At 42.2% G+C, this 23,427-nt stretch overlaps 1 protein-coding gene across 1 annotated transcript; it reads right to left on the bottom strand.

Annotated features, from left to right (window-relative positions):
• Nucleotides 1–1,018: 1,018 nt before the first annotated feature.
• med10 (mediator complex subunit 10) lies at nt 1,019–16,005 on the bottom strand. Its single transcript, XM_072283270.1, has 4 exons — nt 15,796–16,005; nt 14,081–14,164; nt 12,910–13,012; nt 1,019–1,499 (listed from the first exon to the last, which is right to left on the bottom strand). Exons 1-4 carry the CDS (start codon nt 15,915–15,917, stop codon nt 1,401–1,403), a joined length of 408 nt encoding a protein of 135 aa, XP_072139371.1. The 5' UTR covers nt 15,918–16,005; the 3' UTR covers nt 1,019–1,400.
• Between the last annotated feature and the right edge of the window lie 7,422 nt (nt 16,006–23,427).

Genomic DNA, 23,427 nt, shown 5'->3' with positions numbered 1-23,427 from the left:
TCAACAGCTCAGGGCAAGCACATGTAAACATTGTAAACTATTACAGTAGGCAAGTGGCCAGTGATTTATCCAGAGGGTGAAGTACATAAGAAAATTAAAGTCCAAGTTCATCCACATTTTAAAGCACCTTCTGAAATATCTGAGTAAATGCTGCATGTGGGTGTAGATTTCGAAATAGTTCTTTGACCTTCTGATTGGATGGATCAAAGCACCATAGATGGAATTAGTGAAAGGGAAATATGAGAAATGCACTTTTAGTTGGAAATTATCTTGTTCAAAGACACTTATTAATTTCCAAATGGATTTCTAATATGACAGCATATAGGTTAAAAACAATTTTATTCAAGTACGTGCTTTCAGTAGAAATCCAACCTTTAACAGAAAAAACATTTTCTCCACACCCTTTCCGCAGTATAAGGAATTGCTAGAAAACTGTTATTTGGCAGTAACTGGCAGTTTTCTAAGGATATGCTATCAAGTACTGAAATGTGGGTATGATTCCAGAGGTATTTATTAGTGCTTTGGAGATACAGATGCTGCCTCCTGGTCCCAGAAATCTAGGTTCAATCCTGACCTTGGATGTTGTGTATGAAGTTAACGTTCTCCCTGTGGCCGTGTGGGTTTCCTCTGGGCGCTATTGACTGCCCCCACATCCCAACGATGTATGGATTAGTAAACTAATTGGCCACTGTAAGTTGCCCCTTCTGTGGTGACAGATACACTCTGGGCAGAATGAATGGCAAGGTGAGGGGAAAAAAAAAATAAAGAGATTAATACAAACAGAAACTTGATGAGCAGGCAGACATAGTGGAGTGAAGGGACAACTTGCATGCTCTATGACCGTGTAAAGAAAGAAAATTGCTCCTAATGGTAATGCCCGCTGGACACTATAAAATTGCAGATGTTTATGGTAATCCTAACTAGCTCTTTGCACTCTGGATTATTTTCAAATTACTTACCAGTTAAGTTTGTAATTTGTATAATTGATAACAAATAAAACATGTAAAAACAAAATTCCATTAAGCATTCTGGTAGCAAACAACTTATTTTATTACAAAAATTGCTGCACAGTCCAGCAATATAGAAAATGAATTCATGTACATTGGTACAAAAGTATCTCAAAATCAGTTTTAAACTAAATTTGTCTACCCCACACATTTCAGATGTTGCCATAATGTCAACCACATACCAACTAAATCCATTCAATGTAAGCACTAATGCATCCTGAATGTAAAAAAGGCATTTTTATGCTTTCTCAGTGATATTCTACTGTATGTCATGTATTCCTTCAAAGCAGTCAAGAATAATTTATCTGGCTACAAAAAGCTAGCCACAATCGGGTTGGTTTCCTGGAAAAAGGAAGCAATATAGTTTTGCAAAATAAAACACATTGGGTCTAGCTACGTGGGCAGATGATCTTCACATCGGATAGCTCGGTATTTGGACATTTCTTCAGGAAAAACCTTGCTCAGTTCGTGAATCAGAAGTCCCTTGAATTTCTGAAATAACAAAAAAAAATTACACATTATAGAACATTAAGGCAATAGAATAGGCTTTTCAGCCAACCATGTCTGTACTACTCATGATGTCAATATAAACTAATTCCATCTGCCTGCAAATGGTCAGCACCCTCTATTCCCTGTCCATTTTTTGACTGTATAAATATCTTGGAAATACTATCATGTTTGCTTCCAACACTACCCCTAACAGCATGTTGCAGGTTCTATGTTAAAAAGATGTCTTGCACATCTACTTTAAAGTTTCCCTCGATCACCTTAAACAACCCTGGAAAAAGACTACCTTTCCTATGCCACTCATAATTTTATACATTTATATCAGGTTGCCCCTCAATGTATGATGCTCCATAGAAAACAATCTCAAGTTTGTCCAACTACTCTTTATAGCTCATACACTTTAATCAGCCTCTTTTGCACCCTCTAGAAAGCGTTCACATCCTTCCTCTGGCGGGGCAATGAGAAGTGCACAATACCTTAAATGTTGCCTAACCTAAGTTTTATACAACTATAACACAACCTCCTAACTTTTATACTTAATACTGTGAACAAAGGCAAACATGCCAGATGCCTTCTTTATCACCCTATGCATTTGTATTCAGGGAACCAAGGACGCGCATGCAAAATCTCTGTGTATCAAATCTCTGAAAGGCCTCTCCATTTACAGTATACTTTCCTCTTAAAATACATCAACTCACACCTGTATGGATAAATCTCCATTTGCCATTTCTCCACACCCAAATTTCCTGCTGTTACCTTTGACAAACTTCCTTACATCTCCACCAACATCCATGCCATCTAAAAACTTCTGAAGAGCACATACATTTTCACCCAATTCATATACATATCATTTGTTCATTATCTGCCTTGATGTATGACATGGGTGATTATGGTCTTTCCATGGTCATAATGTGCTTAGCAAATTTTTCTATAGAAATGGTTTACCATTGCCTTCTTCTGGGCAGTGTCTTTACAAGACGGGTGACCCCAGACATTATCAATACTCTTCAGAGATTGCCTGACATAAGTGGTTGCATAACCAAGACTTGTGATATGCACCACCTGCTCCCATAGGCTCACGTGACTCTTCAGGGACTAGGCAGGTGCTACACCTTGCCCAAGGATGAACTGCAGACTAGCAAAGGGAAGGAGTGCCTTACACATCCTCTGGAAGAGACACTTCTCCACCCTGCCACCCAAATAAATATATATGCCCATCTCACTTTCTTCCATTTCATTGTCAAATCACAAAGATGTAGAATTAAAATAAATCAGTGATTTTTAACAAAGCCACTTAAGAAGGTGAAAACACATGTTTTAATGTACAACATAACACTGGGTTCAAGGGCAATGTAAATCTTAATACTAGACTCTTGAACAGAACTCTTACATGACAAAGATAAACTCAATCTCTGAACCTACTTCGTTATGGCTCTTGCACTTTGTCAACAGCAATCTGCAATTTCCCTCTATGTACTTCTGAACCGTCTTAATGAACTAGTGACTTCACGATCTTCTGAAGGACTCAGTGGGACTTAACTCTCAAGCATGCAGATACTTGAGAGATAAGTGGACAAAGGTACTTCACCACAGCTGAAGGAGAGGGACGAGGAGAGGTCTCTAAGCCAGGCTAAAAGGGTATGAAACTTCCTCTACCCAGCTTCTTGTTAGCAAATGGAGAACAAGATTGAGGGCCCAAGGGCAAGATTGCTGTATTGGAGGAAAATGAGGAATTGCTGCGCTCAATTTTTCTCAGAAACATTGCTCACTCCGGACACCCAAAGGCTTCTCAATACACAGAATGGATCAGACAGCTGATTTGGAGAAGACAAAGGGGGGGGGGGGGTATGTGTTTCATGATAACTCTTTGTGGTGTTCAGGCGCAGCAGTCTTGTCACACTCTTGTTCCTGCAACTTAGAACATCTAATAGTTAAGTGCTGACTGTTCTACTTATCAAGAGACTTGCCATGATCCAGGCCGCAGTTGACATACCACCAAAAGGCAACTTCAGACACTCGAGTTACTGAGTGCCACCATCAGCAAACAAGGAACTGCCACACCTTTCAATTCATTGTCACGGACTTCAATCAAGCTTGTCTGAAGAAATCTCTGCCCAGTTATTATCAACATATCACCTACAACATCTAGATCTCAAAACATTCGACCACTTGCTATACTACGAATAGAAATGCCTGCCATTTTATGCCTAGACCGCATTTCAGGAAATCTGATCACTTGGCTCTCCTTTTCCTACCTGCATACAGGCAGAGGCTAAAGAGAAAAGCCCCAGAGATAAGGATACAAAGAGGTAGTCACAGGAGGCAGAGGAGCGTCTCTGGGAATACTTCAAGTCTGTGGACTGGGCTGTGTTCAAGGACTCTGAGGATCTGAATGAATACCCAACAGTTATCATGGATTTCATAAAAAGTCATAGATGAGTGTGTCTGCACAAAATCCATTCAGTCTTCCCCAACCTGAAGCCCTAGATGAGCAACCTGCTGAGGGCCAGGTTAGTGACATTCAGGTCTGGCCACTGAGGAATGCTCGATAGCTGTGGCAGAACTTGAACCCTAACCCTTGCCTCTTACAAAGTGAAACCAAGCAACATAGACAACAACAACAACAAGACTTTGCTCCCAGGAGGGCTCAATTCCTTTTATGCTCACTTTGACTGTCAAAACACGGAGGCAACTTCACAAACTCCCAAAACCCCCAATGAACCTGTGATTTTAGTTTGAGGCCAAAGATACGGCATCCTTCAAGAGGATGAACCCACGGAAAGCATCCAGTCCAGGAGGGATACTAAAGGCCTGTGCTGATAACTGGCTGGAGTGTTCACCAATATCTTTAACCTCTCGCTTTGGCAGTCTGAGGTACCCACCTGCTTCAAGGAGGAACTTGGATCCACTCCAGTTTGCCTACTGGCACAACAGATCAACATCTGGACAGCAAAGATGCATACACCACGATGCTCTTCATTCAATACCATCATCCCCTCGAAGTTAATCAACAAGCTTCAAGACCTTGACCTCAATACCTACTTGTGCAATTGGATCCTCGATTTCCTCACTTGGAGATTCCTAGTCAGTTCAGATTGGCAACATCTCCTTCACAATCTCAATCAGCACAGGTGCACCACAAGGCTGTGTGCTTAGCTCTCTGCTTTATTCGCTTTATACTTATTACAGAGAGGCCAAGTATAGCTCCAATGTCATATTTTAAGTTTGCTGACAACACCACTGTTGTTGGCTGAATCAAAGTTGGTGAAGAATCAGTATATAGGAGGGAGATTGAAAAACTAGTGTCACAACAACAATCTCTTATTCAATGTCACCAAGACCAAGAAGCTGATTAGACTTCAGGATGGATTAGAGATGCAGAGGCTTAGCAAATTTAAATTCCTTGGTGTTACCATTTGAGGATCTGTGCTGGGCCCAGCAGGTAAGAAAGCAAAGCAGCATCTTTTTCATAGAAGTCTGCGAAGATTCAGCATGTCATCTAAAAATCTGACAAAATTCTATAGATGTGTAGTGGAAAGTGTGGTTGCATCACAGTCTGGTATGCAAACACCAATGCCCTTGAACAGAAAAGCCTAAAAAAATTGTGGATACGGCACAAAACACCACAACCACTGAGCACATCTACACGGAGCATAGTCACAGGAAAGCAGCATCCATCATCGAGGACCTCCACCATCCAGGCTATACTCGCTTCTCACCGCTGCCATCAAGAAGGTCCTACAGGAGCCTCAGGATTCATATCACCAGGTTCAAGAAAAGTTACTACTCCTCAACCATCAGGCTCTTGAACCAGAGGTGATAACTTCACTCATCCCCATCATGAACTATTCCCACAACCTACTGAGTCACTTTCAAGGACTCTTCATCTAATGTTTTTGATATTTGTTGCTATTTACTATTATTAACTTTTCTTTTTGTATTTACAGTTTGGTGTGTTGTCCACATTGGTTGTTTGCCCATCCTGTTGAGTGTGATTTTTCATTGATTCTATTGTGTTTGAATGCCCTCAAGAAAATGAATTTCAGGGTTTTTATATGGTTACATATATATGTACTTTGAACTTTAAAATACACTGCATTTTCTGTATCTGTTTGATTATGTTCTACATTCCTTTTGTACTACCCCTATATAATGATTTGTCTAGATGGCACTAAAACTAATGTTTTTCTATGTATCTTGGTACATGTGACAATAATAAACCAATTTTTGATTAAGGGTATTCTGGAAGAATAATTTCCCCAGGTATTGTGATGACAAAACTGCAAGAACAGCATTAACCAATACAGGTATTCAAGCATTTAATCACAACCAGTTTAGCCCCACCGTACTAATTTTTAAAAAAGAAATACACAACAAGAATCAAATGTGACAGACCCAACAACATAAATTTGCAACAATTTCGAGAATTCAGTGGCTTATGGATACAACTTTCATTCCTGAATCAGCAGTTGCAGCCAGTAATTGCACACAACATGGGTAAAGATAATTTATAGCCTCAAATATTTTTTTGTTCATCACAAAGCTCTTTGGAACTCATTGGCTGTCCCTTCCCTTGCTGTTAATCTGAGCACACTATACCATTGAGGACAAGATGATTAATGTATGCCTTCCCACAGGGACAATAACCACCTCAACCAAAAATAACCTTAATTCAAGTGGACTGTACACGAAAGTTCACCTTTTTCACTTTCATTTGTACCCTGATAGACAAACAAAGTGACAGGAGAAGGTTCTGCCCTTTTCACTGCAGTATTCATAGCCTGAAGGGTTTGGAGATTTTATACATTTACCTTACAAATTTGCATTCTGCCTCAAATTAAACCAGATCTGCTAAAGCATGAGAGCAAGTAAAATAGATCAGGTAACTTGCTGAAGCAACAAAAGGATGTCTTTACATCCAGAAGACAAGAGCAGAACTAGGCCAGCCACTCTCCCCATATCCTGACACCCTCACTAATCAGGCACCTATCAACCTCTACTGTAAATATACCTAATAACTTGTGCGATCTATGACAATAAATTCTACAGATATTGTATGCCTTTTCTTTTTATGCTGTCTTTAGCTTCCCTTGTCAGCCACAATTGCCTCATCTTCCCTTTAGAACACTGCTTCGTTGGGATGAAATGATCCTACATTTCCTGAATTACTCCCAGAAACTCATTCTATTGCTGTTCTACCGTCATCCCCGCTAAGGTTCCCTTCCAATCAACCTTAAGCTTACTAATCAAATCTAGTTCATTGCATAACACCAAATCTAGAATTGCCTTTTCCCTAGTGGGTTTGAACATAAGCAGCTCTAAATAACCACCCCATAGGCATTCTACAAATTTCTTCTCTTGGAATTCTGTGCCAACCTTACTTTTCTATTCTATTTACTCACAGAAGTCCTTCACAACCATCATAACATTGCCTTCCTTACATGCTTTTCCTATCCTTCTGGAATTTGTACCCCATATCCTGGGTACTAATCAGAGGCCCGTGTATAACTCCCACCCGGGTCTTCTTACCATTAACTCTTAACACCATTGTCTCCTAACTCTATCCACAAGGATTCTACATCTTCTGTTCCGATGTCACTGCTTGCTAAGGATTTGATTACTTTTTTTTAAAAAACAAAAGAGCCACCCCATTCCTTCTGCCCACCTGCCTGTCTTTTCAATAGGATTTATCCTTGGATATTTAGCTCCCAGCTTTGATCTTCTTTCAGTCCATATGGTGTACCTACACAATATCTACAGTTTTTAGAAGAATATTCCAAAAAGAAACACTATATACATTTATTTGAGGCCCTCACGGTTATTAAGCAAAAGCATACAAAATGCTTGTGCATATAATGTCTTCAAAGATTGGCTCCTTTTGTGCCCCTGGTGGTGTAAAGGACCTCCAGTAGCAAAAGTAAAACAGCATACAAAACAGAAACTCCAAATATGACAAATCTCCTCGGATTGATAAAATAAATCCATAACACCTGATTACCAAATTGCTGAATACTAAAAAACACATTCACAATAACAACATACTGTATTGAGATGCTGCCAGGTTCCTTTCACTGAACATACCATTTCTAAACGTGAACAATTGAGCTGAATTCCAAGTGAAGTGAGAAATGCTACCTTAATATCTGATGATGTAATTTGAAGGAGTCCTGATAAAAATTATGTCAAAGGCAGCAAAAGGAAAACTCACTAGTTGGACTCATACCGTGTACAAAGGAAAGCTACTACCAGTTACAGTAGTTTTGTAAAAGCATACAAAATGCTCGTGCGTAAACTGACTTCAAAACTACATTTCTTTTAGGTCTCTGGTGGTGCAAAGGATGTCACGCAGCAAAAGCAAAACAACAAAAACAGAATTTCCAAAGGAGGGTGATCATCACTGCAACCCAGAGACATTGCTACAGCTGTTTATCAAGGCAGTGCCCTAGGCCCCATCATTTTCAGTCATTTCAATGATCATTCTACCATCATTGGGCATGAAGTAATGTTTGCAGAATGTGCACAGTGATGAATTCCATCTGCATCTTTGTAGAAGAGAATGCAGCTCATGCCTGCATCCTGCTGAACATTCACTCCATTCATCACAGGTGTACCAAGCCTCCAGTGTGCATCATCTACAAATTTCACAGTTCCTCCCCAAGGATAGTCAAAAACCCACAGCCTCTAATAAGGACAGCAAGACCAAAAGATACCGGGAATGATGCCAGGTTCCCTCTAATACAAGTACCATTAGGATCTGGAAAAACATGGTGCTTACATTCTTAAACTCTCCACTCAAAAATGCTGTGGTATCACTTTCTCCAGAAGGATTAGAAGTTCAAGGCGACAACTAACCTCCACTTTCTCAGGGGATTCAGCGATGTGCTGTTAATAACGGTCCTATAGCAGTGATGCTCTAATCGTTAAATGAATAAAATCTCAACATGTTTGAATGTCACAGCTTAAAACAATTTTGCATCTCTGATGCTGAAAATCAGTATGGGGAAAAAAAGAGCAATATATAATTGAAATATATAATTCAAAAAATTTAGATAACAAGAATCTCCTATTTGTTTCAGAACCAGCCAGATCAGATGCAAGATTACCTAACTGTACAAGTCTTGATATTTCTCCCTCCACACATTACCTGATCTGTTGTATACTGCCAATCTCTCTTACTTGCAATTTTTAGCAACTGCTTTTCTATGGCCTTCACTGTTCCAGCACAACTGATTGTCCCCAATCATCCTCTATTGTTCACCCACACTCCTCTAGACAGATCAGGAATGATTAATTAGCATCTATTCCCCTCACTTAGACAGAACTAAAAGCAAATGTGTCACCTGGACAACCTTGGCCTCCTTGGCTTTTTCCATTTATCTTGCTCTTTGCAACTGAAAATACTTGTTCACTCCCTTTTCTAGATCTGACAAAGATTTGCGACTTTTTCCCTCTCTCCACAGATCAGATTTATCCCATGTACTTTGAGATATACAGTAAAATGGGTCGCTTGTGTTAACAACCAACACAACAAGGATGTGTGGAGTGCAGCCTGCAAGTGTCAGCACACATTCTCATAATGTAGTTCAACACAACAAACAGAACAAAACAAACCCATTTCCCACCCTCACACACAGGCCTCCAACCCCATGACAGGTCACCTCTGGGCCTCCAATCCTTAGTCCCGGACTTAAACTCAAACTCAGAGAATTCAGCCCTCCAATCTGTGGCCCAGACTCATCAGATGGTGCTGACCTACTAAATATGCCTACTGATTTTGTTGATTTTATTTTAAGATGACATCAGCGAACAACGCAACCAGCAGCAATGTCCTGCAGGCAGTTCACAAACATACTTCTTTCAAGTATGATGCTACTACTAATCTGCGTGCAACTGGAACCTGTGATTTACATTTTGATGGTGTGATTTTGGGCTGATTCAGTAATCTGGCACTTTCCTGTCTATGAGGGAGTTCAATGAGGTTGGGAGTAGTGTGTGTGGCCAAGAGGTCTGGAGGTAGGGTGCAAACCTATGACCAGCTCCATTGCTTCTCTCTGACTGAGGCACCATGCAAGGGTTAAGTCGACAAAGATAAGAGAAGATGACAGGAGGGTGCTCGACACCATCTGCCTGCATTTTACCGGTCCTCCTCACCCTCGCTAGCTGCTATCAAAGGAAAGTGCAGGAGCCTTGGGTTCCACGTTGCAAGGATTAATCAGCAAGGCTGATGGCCGTGGACTCATTTGGGGGACTTTGAGGTTCATGTTACAAGTGTTTCTGGATTTTGGTTCGTTTTTTTTCGCTGTCTGTGAGGACTGGGATACTTCAGTGAAGACTGGCTCAGCGGCCTGCAGTCGGCTAGCGGCGCTGAACTGAACTGAACCGAATACTCCTGGACTCCTGGTTTGATGTTGATATTCTAGGTGTCGTTCACTTGCTTTTTGTTGTTAGTACAATTTGTTCTTTATTCCCCTCCATGCATCGGGTGGTGGATGTGTTTCTAGGAATGGTTCCATGGTGCTTCTATGTTTCGTGACTGCCTTCAGGAGGATGAATCTCAGTTGTATTTTGTATTCATACTTGATCATAAACGTACTTTGAACTTTCAGAAGATCTATGGTGGAGTGTATTGCATTTTTTAAAATCATTACGTCATCTCCAATTCTTTCACATTACTTTAATTCTGTTGCCTCTTTGCCAATCCTTCTACAAAAGATTTTTTTACATTGTTCAATTCTAAAAAGCAACCTTCCTTTTTTGTTTTTCTTTTAACTGCTTTGCAATCTTTTCATTCAAGTTTCAGAAATGTTTTTAAAGCAAAGTAAAATTTCACTTAAACTCTTCAAAATTAGAATACATGTGCTCAGTTCATTTTGAATCTTTGAACTTTGAAAACTATTTCTGTAAGAGCCCTTCCCTTAGTTTTCAATCCAAGAAATTATGCTGTGTATATAACTCCAGAATGCTCTCAATGAACAAGATCAGCTACAGGAATCCAGAAGTGCAGGGCGCTGGGAAAACTGAACAGCAAGCACACTGGTTGACCCCCCCATTCAGAGAAATTCAGACCAGCATGTTTCTAGATGTAGTCAAGAGACAAAGTAGAGAGCAGTCATTAAAATAAAAAAATAAGCTTTGAAGAAACTTAGTCAGTCAGGGTGATTGCAATGCCAACAGTGCAGAGGATGAGATGAGCAGTGCAGATGGTTTTATGGAGAGGAAGCTTAGGCACATGGGGCCAGGTATTTACGATGTTGAGCATATATACCAACATTTGGTTGGTTGGATTAAATTACATGTTTCTGTGCTGCTTTTTTATATTTGATGCAACTCCACAGTGAGGAACACATCTACTCACAAATAAACCTCAAATGCTTTTCTGTCTCTGTCTTATCAACCGCTTCTATCATTATTCTCCCTCAACATTTTACATGCAGTCCAAGTTACAACTTCTGTCCAGAAGTTGAAAACACAGTGTGGGAGAAGATCACAGAAACAACTGTGATGGGATGAACAGCTACTAGGTAGCCTCAGTGAATTAGTGAATGAGCGAGTCTACTTAGCGCTACCAGCTCTACTGGGCTCAACCGATACCACCCCTCCCTCTGTGGCAGCTTGGGACAGCATTGGGGAAGAGAGAAGGCACATGAAATTGTCCAGATCCCACCCAACAGAGGATGTCTGCAACCCCAGAGCAGCAAGCAAATCATTCCTCCTTTCCACTGATCTCCCAAATGATTGCTCATATGTACAGTGGCTTCGAAACTGGGGGGGGGGGGGGGGGGGGGGGGGGGGGATGGTTATCAATGCAATTCAGCCAGATCTTAATGTGGCCAGTCCTTGTCCACATTTATGAATCAGATCTTCCACTTTTTAAAAAAATATGAACTTCAATTGGCTTCTTCACAAAAATTGGTATATTATTGTCACATGTACCAAAGTACAATGAAAAGCTTGTCTTGCACACTACTCACACAGATCAAATTATATAGTGCATTGAACTATAATAAGGTAAAACAACAATACAGAATAAAGTGTAAAAGCTACCAAAAAAGTGCAGTGCAAGTATTAGAATGTAAGAAACAATCTCTTTCTAATTTTAATCTTTCATCATGTGATTCTCCTTTACTTGTGCTTATCCATTTTTCATCAGCTGTGTAAACAGCACAAGCATACATTTATTTTCTCTACCATCAAAATCCCCTTGTAGCAATCCTAGAATTTTTTTAAATTAACTCGTAAGCCTTGAACCACATCCATTAATATGCTAAGATTCCAATTCAGATTTTGTTTCTAATTTAATTAGATTTCAACCAAGTTGATGACAGTTTTAAGATCCACAATCCAATTTCACAAAGGTAAATTATTTCCATATCCGTCTTCAATTTCTTTGAGTGTTTCACAAAGGATTAGCACATCAAAACTTCATACCATTTGCTTAAGAAATACAAATACAAGAAGTATTGTATATTGAATTCCATTTCTTCCTTATTTCAAATAAATCGCCAAACTGCCATCTCCAAACTAAAACTTGGTTCCTGAAGGTTGTTATAGGCGGGGATAGTATGGGGACAAATTCCCACTATCTATTAAATGCTCCCAATGGTGAGTGCCTCAAATAGCGTCTGACAACATAGTCCAGCTCCTGGCCTTCACATGTGGCTTAGCTACTAAGCCTAGTGGAACCGTTTCTACTGACAGGAGAACGGGCAAAGTCGGGTTACTGGTCCCCTAAAACCAGTTGCTTTGGGCAAATGGAGATCAGCCATGGTTGGCAGCTCATCTAGAAGGAAAACTCCGATCTCAAACCTACGTTGCCTTGCAGCTATACCCACTCATGAGGAAGGCTTCAGGAGTAAACTCCGAGGGGAAATCTGGAGCTGAAGTCCCTAAGGCTGTCCTATGTTGAGTTCAACGATGACTGGCAACTCCTGCGATGCTGCTGGTGCCCAACTATATCTGTCTCTTGTCGTTCCTTTTGGGTTCAACTGCTGTGTGGAGAAGGGGAACTTGCTACATAGGCAAGTTTGCTCCCCATATTGTACTGCCCCTGCTTGCGTATTTAGACAGCTATGATACAACATCCATGGTCGACCCTGACCAAAGGAGGCTTCAGTAAACTAAAGCTTACATCATTCTAATAGTACACCAATAACATTTGCCTTCTTCATAACAATTCATGAGTCAATAGATGACCTCAACTCATGAAGAATCTGTGGGTGCTGTCTCTCTCCCCTGGATCTTGCTCCAGGTGATTTATTATTCATCTAGGATTTAACACTCTGATTGTTATACTTTTGAAAGGATCTAATCTTATTAAACACCCATCTTTGATGACCCCCGCCCTTAAAATTTAGCTTTAACCATTGTTTACAAAAGCATTCTTCAGACTGCATACCTTCAAGGTATCAATTTTCCCTTTGACTTGTTCATTCTTGGCCAAGGCTCTCTCCAGGCATTCTTTGGTGTAAAGTTGAGGATTTCGACCTTGATCAATGTACCTGCATTTAAAGTTAATAACCTCCATATTAATGTACAGTTTTACTAAATATCCTGAGATATTGTACAAATCATTACTACAGCCTCGAAAAATTAAACAATGGGCATTAGTTACAACTTGATTGCCTGATCATCTGACTATTCAATCACAATACCCCACCTCCTGTTCTAGATTCACCAATGGAAGTTAACCACCACCATCAGTCCCTCAGTTTCAAATCTACATCTTTTTAAATTTGGGCCCTTATGTTCCGATCTCTCTGCAATTGCTTATCTACTCAACTAAAACCAATCTCTATTTTTGATCGGCATTGTCACATTCCTAAAACCCCAAACAGTGCAAGCTGAAATTCACTCCCCACTGACCAAAGAAACACAAATGCCCTTGTACCAGCACACAAATACTATCAATCTATTACCAAAGATGTACAGCAAGAATTCATGGACCTTGGTCAAAATCTCCACCATCAACCTTATAGCAAAGTTGTTTACCATCATTACCACCTGCCTCATTAGATCCCTGCCACACTCCACGTAAACAAGCAGCTGAAAGATTTACTTAGTAAGAAAAGCCATTCATTCACTTGCTGATGCTACACTTATCAGACATCAAGTCAAACCTCCCCTCTCAAATCTTAACCGAAAATACCTCCGCTTTCTCCGCACTGTTACTGCGCTGCTCACCCAATTTCAATAAATGAACACGTAACAACTTTTTCTATTCCACTGTAGATAATTCCCTATCTGCTATCACTGTGCCACCACCACATTATCAACTGAAAATTAACATCTACATTGAGAAAATGTATTATTAAAACATCAGTCAACATTACGACCCGAAACATCAACTGTTTATTCCCCCTCCTTGCTGCCTGGCTTCCTAAGTTCCTACAGCATTTCCATTATGTTCCTCCAGCATTTGAGTAGGTTACTCAAGGTTTTCTGCATCTGTAGGGTCGATGTGAAAATATCAGTATCTGGTTGCTACCATACTATGTTGTAATCATTAAAATTAAGCTTGTGTCAGAATTCTTTTTTGCTGTAAACTTTAAGCTACGATTAATACTTACTCAAATACTTCCAGTGGTACATTAATATCATGCAGCTGTTGTCGGCATTTGTCAACGTCTTGTAATCCCGTAATCATAGAATTTCTAAAGGTTAAAAGGAAATTAGGCTTTACTATAATATTTCAGAAGCATCCATCAGTTATTTCAGGTGGTGGTGGAAAACTATATTAATTGTTTGATCATTTAATAAATTTACTGTACCTTTACTCTAAACTGTTTGAAAAGTTGTATTTTGTCTTGTAATATACTGTCCCTTTTTTACAATTTGTAGATATATTCTGCTTTTTAAAACTGCATTTATTTTACCATCTAACTTCAGATTTTAGATAGCTGGCCTCTTCTAACTACTACTTCATATTTGCATTTAAGCTTTAGGCAGCTGGCTGAGTCTTCCAACAGACTAAGGTTTAAAAAACATATTAAGTATGAAGAGCTGCTTGAGTTAAAATTGGGAAATAACCAAAGATGAGTGATCCCTGATGGTTTTGTTCTGCCAGGTTCAGGTGCTCAAAGCACCCAACCCAACCCAAACTAAACCATTAGGGAAAGGCAATTCAAACCTGGCAGCTTGTGCCTCATTTGCTACTACTCACTGACAGAAACTAGAATACTGGAAAATACCCACCTCACATTATATTGCATTGTGAAGAGCAAAATATATGCTCATTACAATACTTTACTGAGGTTTAGCACAAATAAATTTTAATTTGTTAGAATTGCCTTCATGCTAATATGCAACTAGCATTTCCATTGGCATTTTTTGTCGAGAGATGTTGAGCTTTATCTCATTCTCCCAACTCATTTTTCTTTCTGTATGATGTTCACACTAGCAATGTTAATTTCAATCTTTTTAATCGAAGAGATCTATTACTTTCCCTCTGCATTCCGATTCCATATTTCATTTGCCACACTAAGATTTTCAGATTGCACTTTCAGAATCAGATTTAATATCACCGGCATATGTCATGTAATTTGTTGACTTTGCAGTAGCAGTACAGTGAATAATAGAGGGAAAAACTGAATTACAGTAAGTAGATATTAAATAAGTGTAAAAATAGAAATAATGTCGTGAGGTAATGCCCATTTGGTTCAATGTCCATTCAGAAGTCTGATAGTAGATTATAATTACACAAACAAGAGAAATAAGGACTAACAGCAAGTTTATTGTAACAAATTACAACCCGATTTTAAGGCCATCCTTGATGTTTCTGATCTCACAATATCAGTTAAAAGGAAAGTGCATTTTGACGGAATTACGTTAGTAAGAGAAGTTACGATCATCTGATTCTGAGGGGAGAATGCAAGTTGAATACTGAAATTAAGTTCTACACATAAAACATTTTGCGCACTTACAAAATGAAAATAAGTAACTGAAGCAAGATGCCTGTTGGCCGGCTGGCGCTCAGCCACCTTTTCTCCCCATCCCGCAAAACCTCATACCACCCCCCTCCTCCCACACACACCTTCATTTTATCCTCAGACCCTCTCGTACATGCTTTGCCAGGGAATCCCCAACGCACCACCTCCAACCCTTCACACACCCCTCCATCCCCTAGCATACACTACCCCTGGGGCGCACCCACACACCCTCCCCACTCCCACTCCCCCCAACCTCACCCCCTAATCTGCTCAAACCCGGCCTGCTCTCACGCCCTCGCTCCTGCCCCATTGCCCCGCTCTCTCTCCCTCACGACCCTCCCCTCCTCTATCCTCACAATTTCTGGTTGAGGCCCGCCTGGCTGCTGGGCTGGAAGTCGCTGACAATTATGCCAAGCTGTCGAATGTTCTCGATGAATTTCTCCAGATGCTCCTCCAGGCTGTCAAACTTCTCCGCCATGGTGCGAGCCGCCTCGATCCGCACCACCACCAACCTCAAAACGCCATCTTAGGTACTTCCGCCCGCGCGCTGCGACCGCTGGGATTCTGGAGGAGCCTCCCGGTCCTCCGGCAGCCGGGAGGCGCGCTGTGGTCGCCGGGATACAGGAGGACCTTCCCCCTCTCCCTGTAGCCAAGGGGAGCCTATCGTGCTGAATTGCACAGCAAGTTGTGTGATCCTGCTGCAATCCCAAATACAACGCAGATTGGCCCATGGGCTGAGTCCAGAGTTGGAATTGGTACATTTAACTAAGACGGAGGCACAAAAGCCAAAAGATGCTGAACTATGAAGCAACAGCCTGGTGGAAGAACGAAAGGGGTTCGAGCAGTATCTGTAGGGAGGAAAAGAATCGATGCAGGGTTACGACCCGAAACGTCGACTGTTCCTCTCGCCCTGCTCGATACGCTGATTCCCTCCGGCAACATTTTGTTGCTGGGTATAATTACATATCTCTGAGGATCTCCCACTGCTGACCTTAATGTGAAGGATGTTGCTTATTCTGATGTAGATTTGGGGGTCCCGCACCTGAGGACTAGCTCACCTCTTGTACAGAGCAGATCAAACAGTTACACAAGAGATCCTGCAGGCCTAGGAATTCCTGGACTAAGCACACAAAATGCTGAGAGGAAATCAGCTAGTCAGGGCAGTATCTATGGAGGGGAATCTGGCCGAAGATTGTTGTCAGTTTAGTTTGGTAAGGACATTTTTTGCCCTTTCGTCAGATGGTTCAATTTAATATCAGAGAATGGATACAGTATGCAACGTGAAATTCTTACTCTTCACAGACATCCGCAAAACAAGAAACCCTATAGAATGAATGATAGAAACATGAGAACCCCAAAGCCCCCCTCCCATGCACGAGCAGCACCAGATGCACCAACCCCCCCCCACCTCCCACCACGCAAGCAATAGTAAAAGCCCCCGCCCCATTACAAATTACATAGGCTGTAATGGTTCTGATACTGCAAACATTTGATTATCCTTAAAATGTCCAGACATGAGAGTACAGATGCAAGAATCTGGAGCAACAGATGAGATACTGGAGGAAGCCAGTGGATCAGGCAGCATCGGTAGAGATAAGTAGATCGTCAACTTTTTAGGTTGAGATTTTTCATTTGGACACAATGAGTAGAAGGAAGATAGCCACTATGGGGGGGGGGTATATTGATGAGGTTAGAGTGGGTGGGTGAAAGATGGATTCAGGTGAGGGAAGAAGAGTGGAGAAAGTGACAGAGGATGTAAGGTAACATTCACTCATTTTGTGCTGTGTCATATGACGTGAGCGAACATGGGTCTTTCCATGGCAATGACTGTTTTTGGCAAATTTTGCCATGGAAGTGGTTTGCCATTGCCTTCTTCTGGCCAGTGTCTTTATAAGACGGGTGACCCCAGCCATTATCTATACTCTTCAGAGATTGTCTGGCGTCAGTGGTCGCATAACCAGGACTTGTGATATGCACCAGCTACTCATACGACCAACCACCACCTACTCTCATGGCTTCAAGTGATCCTGATTAGGGGGCTAAGCAGGTGCTACACCTTACCCAAGGGTGACCTGCAAGCTAGCGGGGAGAAGGAGCACCTTATATCTCCTTAGGTAGAGACATATCTCCACCCAAGTAAGGATCTTCTCTTTCACTCCAAATTCCAGCACCTTGTGTCAGATTCAGATTCATTTGCTTATCATGTGTACATCAGTGAAATGTGTGGTTTGCATTAACAACCAACACATGCAAAGGTGTGCCGGGGCAGCCCGCGAGTGCTGCAACGCAATCCAGCTCCAACATAACGTGCCCACATTGCTCTGCCGAACAACTCAAAAGATTGGTCAGTTTAGGAGAGTGGGCAAAGAAATGGTAGATGAGATACAATGTTGAGAAATGTACGGTTGTACGATTTGGAGGAAGAAATAATCGGGCAGATTGTTGTTTAGATGGGGAGAGGATTCGGGAATCGGAGGTGCAGGGGGACTTGGGGGTCCTCGTGCGGGATACCCTTAGGGTTAACCACCAGGTTGGATCAGCAGTAAGGAAAGCGAATGCTATGTTGGCATTCATTTCAAGAGGAATAGTGTATAAGAGTAAGGAGGTGTTGATGAGGCTCTATGGGGCACTGGTGAGACCTCATTTGGAATATTGTGTGCTGTTTTGGGCCCCCTATTTTAGAAAGGATGTACTGATGTTGGAGAGGGTTCAGAGAAGATTTACGAGGATGATTCCTGGAATGCAGGGGCTAACATATGAGGAGCGTTTGTTGGCTTTTGGACTGTATTCATTAGAGTATAGAAGAACGAGAGGGGATCTCATAGAAACATTTCGAATGTTGAAAGGGTTGGACGGAGTAGATGTAGAAAGGCTGTTTCCCTTGGTGGGTGAGTCCAGGACAAGAGGCCACAGTCTTAGAATTAGAGGGTACCCATTTAAAACAGAGATGTGGAGAAAATTTTTTAGCCAGAGGGTCATGGATTTATGAAATTCGTTGCCACATGCAGCTGTGGAGGCCTGATCATTGAGGGTGTTTAAAGAGGAGATTCATAGGTATCTAATTAGTCAGGGTATCAAGGGATATGGGGAAAATGTTGGAAATTGGAACTAGATGGGAGAATAGTTTAGCTCATGGTGGAGTGGCGGAGCAGACTTGATGGGCCGAATGGCCTACTTCTGCTCCTTTGTCTTGTGATCTTGTAACAAATGGGCTACAATTAATGGAATCCAATATGAAAAGGCTGTTTGGTGGGCATATGGGAACAATGGATATAGGGGACTGGTGAGAGATACAATATGCATAGATGATGGATAGATTCAAAGTATGTATGCAGCATACAACCCTGGGATCCGTCTTCTCACAGACAGCTGAGAAACAAAGAAAACCAAGGAACCCATCCAGAGAGAATCATCAAACCCCTACTGAGCAAAAAAAAGAACAATTCACGCAAACGTCAAAAAAAGGGAAATACACAGAATATAAAACATCAAACCACAAAGCCAACAAAACAGTACAGAAATGTTGGTTTTCAGCTCATCTCAGTTCAATCCAGTGCTGTTGCTTGTTGACTGCAGGCCTCAGAGACAGTCCACCCCAATCAAAATCTCACAAAGGAGCAACCAGAAAGACAGCAGAACAGTGAACTGCAGATTACAATCCACAAACCACGTTGATTAAACTTTCCCCCAGGCCCAAGCTCCTGGCACCGTACTGCAGCAGCAAGGAGCGAGAGGAACTGGTCAAATACAGGCTCTTTCCCCCGGGAGCAGTGAGTGAGAACAAGAGAGAGAGAGACCGGTCACTTGAAGGCAGGCGGTGCTGAATGCCCGCTCGCCTTCCACTCTCATCCTCGCAGATTGAAATCAACGAAGATGAGATGGTGCAGTTGGGGCAGGATGGTGGGTTGCAAGATGGGATGAAAGATGTGTGTGTGAAAACCAGGGATGATCATAAGAGGAAAGAAAGGAACAGATGGTGAGTTTGAAATTGTAGAATTTTAGGTTCATCCCATCAGGTTGTTGGCTCAGCAAGAGGGATATGGCATTCTGCTTCTCTGGTTTGCGGCTGGCCTCGCCCTGGAAGCCCAAGGACAGAGGTCAGTGTGGGATTGGGAAGTGGAATTAAAATGGCTGGCCACCAGCCGTGCTTGGTCTCTCCAGTGTAGAGGGGGCCACACTGAGAGCACGAAATGCAGTCAGTGAGGTTGGGGGCAGGTGCTTGTGAACCTCTGTCTCAACAGCAAGGGCTGTTTAGGTCTGTGACTGGAGGTGAGGGAAGGATTTGTAGCAACAGGTGTTGCCCACCCACCTTCAGTTAAAGGGGGAAATGCCTGGCAACGGGGAGGGCTGAGTAGTCCAGGGAGCTGTGGAGAGTGTTGTCCCTGCAGGTGGGGGGGTGGGGAGAAGTGTGGTGGGGAAGACACGAATGCTAGTGGGGTCACGTTATAGCGGGTGGAAGTATCAAAGAATGATGTCCTGAATGTGGAGGCTGGTGGACTGGTGAAGGTTGAGGAGTCAGTTTCCCTGGTTTACCTGGTTGAGGGGGGGGAAGTGGAGTGCGATCAGAAGTAGAGGCAATGTGCATAGGGGCTCCATCATACAAAATGGCCGGTGGTGGGGGGGGGGGGGGGAAGAGTTGAGCCACATTTCCTGATGTCCTGGAGAGAGGATGGGTTAAATGTTACAAGGTGCTAACAGAACCTCATTCATTCTTCCATAAATTCCATAAAAGACCACAATTTATGCGGATTGGAAATAACATCTCCACCTCACAGACAAGGAACACTGGCGCACCTCAGGGATGTGCGCTCTGCTCTACACCCGTGACTGTGTGGCTAGGCGCAACTCAAATGCTATTAAAGATCTGCTGATCATACAACTATTGTTGGTAGAATTTAAGATGGTGATAAGAGGGTGTAAAGGAGTGAGATATTTGACACAGTTGGGCGATGCTGCACAACAACCTTGCACTCAACATCAGTAAGACCAAAGAACTGATAGTAGACTTCAGAAAGGATACAATGAGGGATCACACACCAATCCTCATAAAGGGATCAGAAGTGGAAAAGAGTGAGCAGTTTCAAGTTTCTGAGTGTCAATATCTCTGAGAATCTATCTTGGACCAACATACCGATGCAGCTACAAAGAAGGCATGACAGCGGCTCAGTTTCATGAGGAGTTTGAGGAGATTTGGTATGTCAGCAAAGACACTCACAAAGTTCTATAGGTGTACTGTGGAGAGCTTTTTAACTGGCTGCATCACTGTCTGGTATGGGGGGGGGGCAACTGCACGGGATCGAAAGAAGCTGCAGAGAGTTGTAAACTTAGTCAGCTCCATCATGGGCACTGGTCTCCAGGACATCTTCAAGGAGCGATGCCTCAAAAAGGCAGCATCCATCATTAAGGACCCCCATCACCCAGGTCCTGCCTTGTTCTCATTGCTACCATCAAGAAGGACGTACAGAAGCCTAACGGCTCACACTCAATAACCCAGGAACTGCTTCTTCCCCTCTGCCATCCGATTTCTGAACGGATATTGAACATTTGAATACTACCTCACTACTTCATATTTCAATTTTTGCACTACTTATTTAATTTAACTATTTACTAAATATACTTGGTACAATTCATGTTTTTTCCAATTATTTTGTATTACATTGTACTGCTGCCACAAAGACACCAAACTTCACGACATATGCCGCTGATATTAGACCTAGACCTGATCCTGATCCTGATTCCTCCTTCCCTTTCTCCCATGGCTCACTCTTTTCTCCAATCAGATTCCTCCTTCTTCAGCCCTTCACCTCATCTACCTATCATCTCCCAGCTTCTTGCTACATTTCCCCCTCCAGTTTGTACTGCTTCCCATCCCCCACCTTCTGGCTTCTACCCCCTTCCTTTCCAGTCCTGCTGAAGGGCCTTGACTCGAAACACCAAATACTTAATCTCCTCCATGATGCTGCCTGACTTGCTGAGCTCCTCCAGCACTTTGTGTGCGTTGCTCAAGATTTCCAGCTTCTGCAAAATCACATGTGTTTATTTTCTTTGCTTGCTACTCTTACACTTGCTTCACGCAACTGGTGTTCAAGGAACTAACATCTCATTTCTCCTTCCCTTTTCCTTTCACTTTGCACCATTCAATCTGTCTTTCTGTAGACAATAAATTTAGCACCTCCATTAAAGGAAAGGAGAGAGAACAAAATTTCTGACCAATTAGCCTAACACAAGCAACATGTTGAGATCCATAATTTTTAAAAAATGATGACACTGCACTTGAAAATCATGACTATTAGGCAGAATTAATATGGTTTTCAAAAGAGGAATTGTCTTTCACAGATTTATTCCCTTTAGTAAAAGGAAAGCTGGGGGATTTAGTGAATTAGCATTTCTAAAATACATTCAGTAAGGTGTCATAAAGGTTACTTCATAAGGTAACCTGTGATTGAGAGTAATGTGTTACATTGGATAGAAGATTGGTTTTATTCGGTTAGGAATTAATTGGTTATTTTTATACAAACTTTAACAAGTCAAGAATGTTTAATGTCATTCCAATACACAAGTGTAAATGAGAACAAAATAATTGTTACTCTGAATCCAACACAGGACAAAAAAAGCACAATTAAGTTTCATAAATAGAGTACTGTGCAAAAGTCTTGCGCACATACAGCACATATAGTTAGGGAGTCTGACTTTTGCAGAGTGCTGTAGTAATTTTATGTATTGCACTGTACTGCTGCCGCAAAAAAAACATATTTCTTGACATATGTGAGTGATGATAAACCTGATTCTGATATGGGTCTCTGTTGTGGACTGAGAGTGGGAAGGGGGCAGGGAGAGGGGAATCCCAAATGAGAAAGTCTGCAGATGCTGGAAATCCAAAGCAACAAACAAAAAATGCTGGAGGAACTCAGCAGGCCAGGTAGCATCTATGGAAAAGCATACAGTCGATGTTTCGGGCCGAGACCCTTCATCAGGACTGGAGAAAAAAAGATGAGGAGTCAGAGTTAGAAAGTGGGATGAGGGGAGGAAGAAACACAAGGTGATAGGTGAAACCGGGAGTGGGGAGGGGGTGAAGATAAGAGCTGGAAAGTTGACAGGTGGAAGAGATACAGGGCTGGAGAAGTGGGAGTCTAATAGAAGAGGACAGAAGGGCATGGAAGAAAGAAAAGGGGGAGGATCACCAGAGGGAGGTGATGGGTAGGTAGGGAGAGAAGGTGAGAGAGGGAAAAGGGAATGGTGAAGTGGAGGAGATCCACTACCGGAAGTTTGAGAAATCGATGTTCATGCCACCAGATTGGAGGCTACCCAGATGGAATGTAAGGTCTTGCTCCCCCAGCCTGCGTGTGGCCTCATCGCATCAGTAGAGGAGGCCATGGACTGATATGTTGGAATGGGAATGGAAAGTGGAATTAAATGGGTGGCCACTGGGAGATCCCACTTTTTCTGGCAGACAGAGCCTAAATGTTCAGCAAAGCAGTCTCCCAATCTACATCAGCTCTCACCAATATACAGGAAACCACACGGGCAGCACCAGATACAGTAGATGACCCCAACAGACTCACAAGTGAAGCGTCACCTCATCTGGAAGGACTGTTTGGGACCCTGGATGATAGTGAGGGAGGAAGTGTACAGGCAGGTGTAACACTCATTCCGCTTGCAAAGATAAGTGCCAGGAGGGGGAAATGGACCAGGAAGTCATGTAGAGAGCGATCTCTGTGGAAAGCAGAAACTGGGGGGAGGGAAAGATGTGCCTGGTGGTGAGATCCCATTGGATATGGCAGAAGTTATGGAGAATTATATGCTGGATGTGGAGGATGGTGGGGTGGGAGGTAAATTATGGTGGGAGAGGGGAATTGTGGTTGGGAAAAGGGGAAGTGAGAGGGGAGGGAGCAGGAAGCACCAGAGAGATATTCTGTATTGATCAATAAACTAAGTGTTCAGAATCAAATGGCCTAGCTTGGTGTCTCAGGGCTGGGTGTGTCTGCATC

Source organism: Mobula birostris, chromosome 19, assembly GCF_030028105.1.
Source record: "Mobula birostris isolate sMobBir1 chromosome 19, sMobBir1.hap1, whole genome shotgun sequence".
In the NCBI taxonomy this organism is placed as follows: domain Eukaryota; kingdom Metazoa; phylum Chordata; class Chondrichthyes; order Myliobatiformes; family Myliobatidae; genus Mobula; species Mobula birostris.
This window is presented reverse-complemented; position numbering and strand designations above follow the sequence as displayed.

Excerpts from the sequence above, each read along its gene's own strand:
- med10 (XM_072283270.1), bottom strand. The coding sequence starts at position 15,917 with ATGGCGGAGAAGTTTGACAGCCTGGAGGAGCATCTGGAGAAATTCATC. Across the intron at positions 14,165-15,795 it reads GCGGGCCTCAACCAGAAATT|AAATTCTATGATTACGGGAT; the intron begins GTGAGGATAGAG and ends TTTAACCTTTAG. Across the intron at positions 1,500-12,909 it reads GGAAAATTGATACCTTGAAG|AAATTCAAGGGACTTCTGAT; the intron begins GTATGCAGTCTG and ends TTGTTATTTCAG.